At 51.9% G+C, this 7,826-nt stretch overlaps 1 protein-coding gene across 1 annotated transcript; it reads right to left on the bottom strand.

The window, feature by feature from the left end:
* Nucleotides 1-6,784: 6,784 nt before the first annotated feature.
* LOC135199024 (nascent polypeptide-associated complex subunit alpha, muscle-specific form-like) lies at nt 6,785-7,471 on the bottom strand. The gene has a single exon (XM_064226939.1). It carries the CDS (start codon nt 7,469-7,471, stop codon nt 6,785-6,787), a length of 687 nt encoding a protein of 228 aa, XP_064083009.1.
* Between the last annotated feature and the right edge of the window lie 355 nt (nt 7,472-7,826).

The raw sequence follows: 7,826 nt of genomic DNA, 5'->3' as shown, positions 1-7,826 counted from the left end.
AAAGACCAACCATGGCCTAAAAGCTTCTGATGCAAGGAACTCGAAGCAGGAAAAAGCCTAAAGATGCTCTAAGGACACTGTGCCTCTATTATAAACTACTACTTTAATAGAAAAACGACCCGAAGAAGCCTGCACTTCTCTTCCCTAAACTAAACACTATGTAGCCTATTATCCCTACTTGTCTATATCTGACCTAAGTTTTTATCATCCTGAGAACTTACACACCGAGGGAAGGGGAATCTGCTGCCACACTGCCTGCTCCGCGCCAGGGGTGGGGACGGCGGATCCTGCCCTGTGGGCTTGCGGATCCCATAAACCCCAGCACCGGTTAGGGCTGGTTCTGGAACAGGCAGGGGAGCTGGAAAAGAACGATTAGTAATTTCTGTATCCCTATTGCTCGATCTATCCTCACTTAATCTTGACATAAAATCGGTAACAGAGATCTACTCGATGTCAGCCTACTCTCGAGTCTCTTAAAGAGCACTGTCTCTAAGTCTTTATCTGATCTACGTTAGTCTCTTCCTGCCTACCTTTACTTCTTAATACGAGACCTTTCCTACATTTGAGATACCTAACATCTGGTCCAAAGACCACTCTGACATTCCAAACATCTGTCTTTACATTATATTGAACAGGCCTACATTTACGCATAGGCAATGACTATCGTGTCATAGGGTACTCATCCTTTTCTTGCATTGTTGGCGAAGGCGATACGTCGTTGAACTTCCGCTCTCGTTTTCTGTGATGTCGTGGCCGAGAATGCAGTAGTCGTTGTCGTAGCTAGTGTGTTTCTCCTTTGCAGAAATCAATGTCTGATGACAAGGTATCAAGAGCAATCCAACCGTTAATCCAAAGGGATGCGTAATTCGTCACCAAAATCAATCAAATCAAGGTGCAAATGAAGGCCGGGCCAAGACCAAAAAGGAGTTCGCTATGGATACATCTGTACTCCACCGCGAACGATAAGTGATTGACGTGAGAGGGCAGGTGTGACCGGCCCGTGAGGCAGGGCTATCAGCGGTGGGCTGGTAACTAGGTAACGAGGGTGTTTGCCAGGAGATTGGCAACACTGATCGTTTATTTTAACCAAAGATTTGGTAAATTTTTAATAAATGATGGTTCGGGCTGGTAAGTGACCAGGGCTTATTCAGGTGTTCAGGGGGTGTATTGCAATATCAATATTTTACACATTTATGATGATTAATTTGAAAATATTCGTTATTGAAAAAGTAACTCGATTCTGACTCAAATTTAAGTAATTATTTTTCGGAATTAGAACGTTCTTTTAAGTCCTGTATTATGACGTCACGACATCTTGACTTTCGTACCTATTGTAAATAATTGCTATACTCAACTTTCTTGCAGAACAGTTTACCAGTTATTCATGCAGATTGTTATCAGCTATTCATGTTATTGTTATAATCGTAATGCGCATATATATCTTTATTATTTTCTTTTTGGATATATGAAGATGTTTTACTGCCGTATTACCACCGTAGTGTGACGCAATCACTTTTGGTCCCTGGGCCTCTGTCTGTTTCCGCACCATAAGAAATTAATGGGGCCAAATTTGCAATGACCAGAAAGTCGTTAAAAGAGGAAAGTAGGCATTGAGGGGCATATGTTTTGATTGAGAAAAACGCAAATTTGTACAATAGCTAGCTTGTAAAAAATACTTGATTACAAAAAACTTCATTGACAACTAAGCAGCATACCTACTATGGGTTTCAGAGACAGTGCAAGCACGTTTTTTGGCAATAGTATTTCTGTAACGAACACTCGTATCAGAATGAGATTTTGCTATAGTGCATTATAAGGGTATCGTGAATCACTAATCGTAAAAAATAACGACACTTGTCCTTGTACCAAGAGACAAAAACTCCATTACCCAGAAATGGATACGACACGCATAAAAAGCTCCTACCCCCTAACCCCCCCAAACACCGCACCCCTGTCCTTCCTTCCTTCGCCTTCTTTCTCTCTCTCTCTCTCTCTCTGTTGCCAATTGGAATGCTTTCACCCTCCAAACTGGGTATAAGACTACACACAAAGAAATGGAAATTGGTGAAATCAGCCTATGTATTGAAAGTATATATACATAAATATTAAAGCAATTTTATCATTATTGCATTACTATGACAACTAGAATTCATGGAAACAGTTTATAATAATGCATCGGCGTATGTGTTAAGCTCCACTAATGTGGCAACGATGATTTTTGCCATTCTTAGCATGCAAACATTAAAGGTTACATTTATTTCTGGCTTACAGTTATTTAAAAAAATCAAAATACTAATATAGACAAATCAATGAAAAGTGCTAGAAAAAAAAGCAGTGAGGGGTGGCATGAGGTGGGACTATATGTAAAGGACCTCAGGTTTGTATAGTTAGGAAAAATGCAATTTTCGACATTGTCATTTGCTCCGATACGTAATACAAACCCTCGGTCCTTTAACAATAGGAAGACTCACTTCTTGGTGGGAGGAATCTGAGTCTTTAGTGAACAGACTGGTGTTCGTCCAACCTTGGAATGCCTCCCTGGTCGTAAGAGCGAGGGAGGGATCCAAGCCTCTGTCCGATTGATCGGGGTGTGCACCGCAGGATCAATGGTCAGACCTCTGGCCAAGTACTAGAGAGAGGCAAGCATATCTCTTCGTACCAGCAAGCAAGAAAACTTGTTCCCCCCCCCCCCCTGTTTGCAAGAGGCAACATAAAGTTATGGGTTTGTCTCAAGTTGGCATCCACTTCCTCCCCCATGCTCCTATTCCTAATGAATGGGATAGGTTGGAGCTTAGTCGAGTAGCTTACCTGCATCTTTTCCTTTTCCAGCGTGGTGATGACCGTAACCCTCTGCCCACAGCTAGAGGGAGAGAAAGATGGGGAAGAAAAGCCAGTCGCACTCTCATTCACACATTCATTCCTACAGTCACACCAGGAATCAATGCTGTTCTGCCTGCTCGGGTGCTGGGTAAGCTTACACAACGTGTTGAGCAGCCACCACAGGTCCCAAGGAAAAAGTATCCAAGGACTTGTGGGCAATATCCCGAAGGTAGAATGAAGTGAAGGTAGTCTGGTTGGCCCAGACACCTGCCTTCAGGACCTGCGCCACGGAGAAGTTCTTGCGGAACGCAAGGGAAGGACCAATACCTCTGACTTCGTGGGCTCTCGGACGAAGGGTACGGGTGTCATCACTACCATCAGCCTCGTACGCCCTCCTGATCACCTCACGTAGCCAGAAAGAAAGCGTTTTCTTGGATACTTCTTTCTTGGTTACCCCAGTGCTAACGAAGAGGCGTCGACACTCAGGCCTGAGGTGTCAGTTCTCTTCAGATAGCGCCGTAGCGCCCTCACAGGACATAGCAGCATCTCATCCGCATCGTTGTCAGTGAAATCCATTAGGGAGGGGATTGTGAAAGAATCGAACCTGTCGTCAGGGATCGACGGATTCTGAGTCTTGGCTACGAAGTTCGGGACGAAATCGAGCGTCACAGATCCCCATCCCCTGGAATGCTTTACATGAAAGACAGGACCATGAAGTTCCCCTACTCTCTTCGCCGATGCCAGGGCCAGCAAGAAGAGGGTCTTGAGGGTCAGATCCCTGTCTGACGACTCTCGGAGTGGCTCAAAGGGTCTTCGAGTCTAACTCCTAAGGACGAGAGTCACGTCCCACTCAGGGGGCCTGAGTTCCCTGGGTGGGCAAGACCTTTCGAAGCTCCTCATGAGCAAGGAAATCTCAAACGAATTCGAGATATCCAGTCCCCTCAGCTTTAGGACCAGGGCCAGGGCGGCTCTGTATCCTTTGACTGTGGGGACTGAGAGGAGCTTCTCTCGGCGAAGAAAAACGAGGAAATCCACTACCTGCTGAAGAGTGGCTCTGAGAGGAGATAGACCCTGTCTACGACACCAACCACAGAAGACGGCCCACTTCCCCTGGTACACAGCTGCAGAGGACTGTCGGACGTGTCCAGCCATCTCTGTTGCTGCGCTGCGAGAAAAGCCTCTTGTTCGCAAGAGATGGTGGATAACAGCCAGCCGTGAAGTTGTAGGGACTGGACTGCTCGGTGGTACCGTTCTACGTGTGGCTGGGGCATCTCTCTCGGTGCTTCCGCAAGCAGAGCCAGCAGGTCCGGATACCAAATGGCCGGAGCCACCAAGATCATCCTGAGATTCGGGGTGGCCAGCACTCGGCTGATCACCTTGCGAATCAGACAGAAGGGAGGAAAGGCGTAAACGAAGAGGTTGTCCCAAGGATGTTGAATAGCGTCCTCTGCAGCTGCCCATGGGTCCGGCGCGGCTTAAAAGAAAACCTGGAGTTTTCTGTTGTGCCGGGTGGCGAACAGATCCACAACTGGACGCCCCCACAGGTTGAAGAGCCTTTCTGCCACATCTGGGTGTAGAGACCATTCGGTTCCTATCACCTGATCCCGACAGCTGAGCTTGTCTGCTACTACATTCCTCTTGCCTGGAATGTAGCGTGCTGACAGCTCTATTGAGTGAGCCGTGGCCCACTCGTGCACCTGCACGATCAACTGGTGTAGCGGGAGAGACACTAAGCCCCCATGCTTGTTGACGTATGCCACTACTGTGGTGTTGTCGCACATCAACACCACTGAGTGTCCCACCAAGCGGTCCTGAAATTCTTGGAGAGCGTAGAACGCCGCCTTGAGTTCCAGGACATTGATGTAAAGGTGCTTGTCATGATGGTCCCACACACCTGCAGTCAGCAACTCCTCCAGGTGTGCGCCCCATCCCTCAGTTGATGCGTCTGAAAACAGTAACATCTCCGGGGGGGGGGAGTGCGGAGAGGCACTCTTCTTAAGAGGTTCCAGTCGTCGAGCCACCAGGCTAGGTCCTGCCTCACTTTTTCCGTGAGGGACACGGGGAAGTAAGGTGGATCCATTGCCTGTGACCAACTCTCCATTAGTCTCCACTGGAGAGACCGCAGGTGAAGACATCCGTGAGGAACTAACTTTTCGAGTGACGACAGGTGGCCGATCACGACTTGCCATTGCTGAGCTGCCTGTTCCTGCCGAGACAGGAACTGGACGGCTGCCTCCCTGAATTTGCTGATCCGCAAGTCCGCGGGGAAGACTTGCCCTGCCACCGTGTCGATCAGCATACCAAGGTAATTCATCTTCTGCTTGGGTTCGAGATCGGACTTCTCGTAGTTTATTACGATCCCCAGATCGCGGCAAAACTTCAGAAGTCGATCTCTGTCCTGCAGCAACTGCGAGCGGGAGCTCGCCAGGACTAGCCAATCGTCGAGATACCTCAGAAGATGTATCCCGTGCGAATGGGCCCAAGCAGACACCAGAGTGAACACTCGCGTGAACACCTGTGGGGCGGTTGAGAGACCGAAGCAAAGTGCCCTGAATTGGTACACCGTCCCGTTGAAGATGAAGCGAAGATACTTTCTGGAGGATTGGTGGATGGGTATTTGAAAATACGCGTCCTTCAGATCCACTGAAAGCATGAAGTCTGGCGAACAAATCGGTTCAGGGGAGAGATATCTATTACCGGTCGCCAGCCCCCCCGAGGCCTTTTCCACCAGGAAAAGGCGGCTGTAAAAGCCCGGTGACCGATCCTTGACGATTTCCACAGCTCGTTTGGTCAGCATGGTCTTTATCTCCTGTCGAAGAGCGTTGTCCTTTGATGAACCCTGGACATAGGTTTGAAGATGGACCAGGTTGGAGGTGAGGGGTGGCCGAGATTCGAAGGGTAATAGATATCCCTCCCGAAGGACGTCTACTATCCAGGTCTCGGCGCCGTAGCGCTGCCAAGTTGCCCAATGGCTCGCCAGGCATCCCCCCACTTCCGGCAGCAGGTGAGGGGGAACGCCGTCCCTAGTGTTTCCCTGGCACGTAGAATCGCCGCTGTCGCTGTAGAGGAGGAGGAAGCAGCTTAGAAGACCTTCCTGACTTCAGCGAATCCTCTCGTCCTGAAACGAGAGACTCCACCTGGTCAAGGACAGAGCCAGCCAGCTCTGACCGCGGCAGACCCACCGTCGGTTTGGGTTCCCTCTTCGGGCCCCAAAACGACTCGAGCCGGGACGTGGGCTCAGCTGGTGGGAGCGGCGATCCTTCCCCAAGGCCATTGTGCTGACAAATCAGCGCAATGACCTCGGCAAAGTTCCTCTGGATCTCGAGAGTAACAGCGTCTTGAGGAGTAGGACCGTCCAGTCCCTCCAACAAGAGCAGCTCTCGAGATCCTCCTCCTTCAGAAGGAGGAACAGCAACAGACCCCTCACAGACTCCTCCTGCCACTTGCGCATACATCCTGGCCGGTCCTAAAACCGTGCCTGGTGCGTACAGCGTCGTGACGGGATCGTAACCCGAGGAAGTTGAAGGTATAGGAGAGGCAGACCTGACGCTCCCCCCTCGCTCACTGGCACAACCAGTGTGCTTGGAGGGCTGCAGCCGATCACCAACCCACGGTGGGGATCGGTCTGCAGGCCTGGTTGCGCCGCTCACCTGTGGCGAGCGGCTTGACTGAGCACGTCGACCCCGGTCCCGTGCGTCAGACCTGGTCGCCCTGTCCGCCCGGTCCCTGTGGGAGCGGCGGTCAGGCGACCTGCAGAGCTCGTTGTCGCAGTGAGACTGGTGCGCGCCCTCGCGGCGCGTCGAACCGCTGGTACCGACGGCCGGGGGGACCTCTTCCCAGCCTCAATCAGTGGCTGGTCAGAGACCGTCACGTCAGCCCGAGTTACCAGCTGGTCGCTACGAGAGCGGCCGCTGGCCTGGCGAGAGTCACCTGAGCGGCTCTCACCAGTCTTCTGCTCCGTGCCTCAGTCCTGGCGCCAAGCGAACTCAGGCGTCGAGACCTTGGCTGCACGGTCTCTCGCGGGAGACCGTACACTCGGAACCTCTCGCGAACAAGAAGCCGAGCCGGTACCTGGCTTAGTGGCAGAGCCGCTAACACCAGGCGAGGAAGTATTGGAGGTAGCCAGTACCCCTCTGGTCCCCGTCTTCTTCCTCCATGCGGAAGGAGAAACGGGCCCTGTTCCCGAAGGAACAGGAGGACCAGCAGAAGAAACCCCCGTCCCACCGGAGTGAGACAGGCCCTTCAAAGGTCCCAAAGGAGCCTTCTTAGGGGGGGAGGAGGCACCCTTCTTCTTCTTCGGCTTGGTAGCCTTAGAAGTCGAAGGGGGAGAGATGGCAGCAGACGATAAAGAAGGCGACGAAGACAACGACGACACCTTCCTCTTCTTCATCAGCTCGCGCAGGACAGACGTCAGATCCTCCATCCAGGATGGAGCCGGGGCAGTTGCCGAAGCAACAGGGCCCGGCTGCACCTGTCCGGAAAGACCTGACTCTGGGGCAGCACCACCGTGAACAGGAACGACGTGGGCAGGAGCGGGAACAGCGGGAATAGCAGGAGCGTCGAGAGTGGCTGGGACAGCAGGAGCAGCGAGAGCGGCAGGTACGGCTGAGAAGACGGGCGACCCAGGAGGCTTATTTTCAGCCACCATCATCCTGGGTACAGGAGGCAGGTCCAGGGGGGAGCTTTTTTTTCGGGGGTCGGCAGGACAAAAAAACCAGGTGGAGGCGGCACGCCCTTCCTCGACACGGCAGCGAGCGGTCTTTGCACTGCGGCTGTCGGTGTTACTGTAGTAACGTGAGGAGTATACCCCATATGCGGAGGGGCGGCGTACCCTGGGGTAGTTAAAGTCGTCGTTGTGGTGGTCACCACTCCATGAGTGACCGCCGCCGACCCTGCCAACCGATGGATCAACCCCTGAATACTGGGCACGCCCTGCAGTCCCAGTGACGCCCACACCTGCCCAAAGTCATCTCCCACGGAAGGTGCACCTGCGGAAGTAAGTCGGG

Source organism: Macrobrachium nipponense, chromosome 25 (assembly GCF_015104395.2).
Source record: "Macrobrachium nipponense isolate FS-2020 chromosome 25, ASM1510439v2, whole genome shotgun sequence".
Lineage (NCBI taxonomy): Eukaryota > Metazoa > Arthropoda > Malacostraca > Decapoda > Palaemonidae > Macrobrachium > Macrobrachium nipponense.
This window is presented reverse-complemented; position numbering and strand designations above follow the sequence as displayed.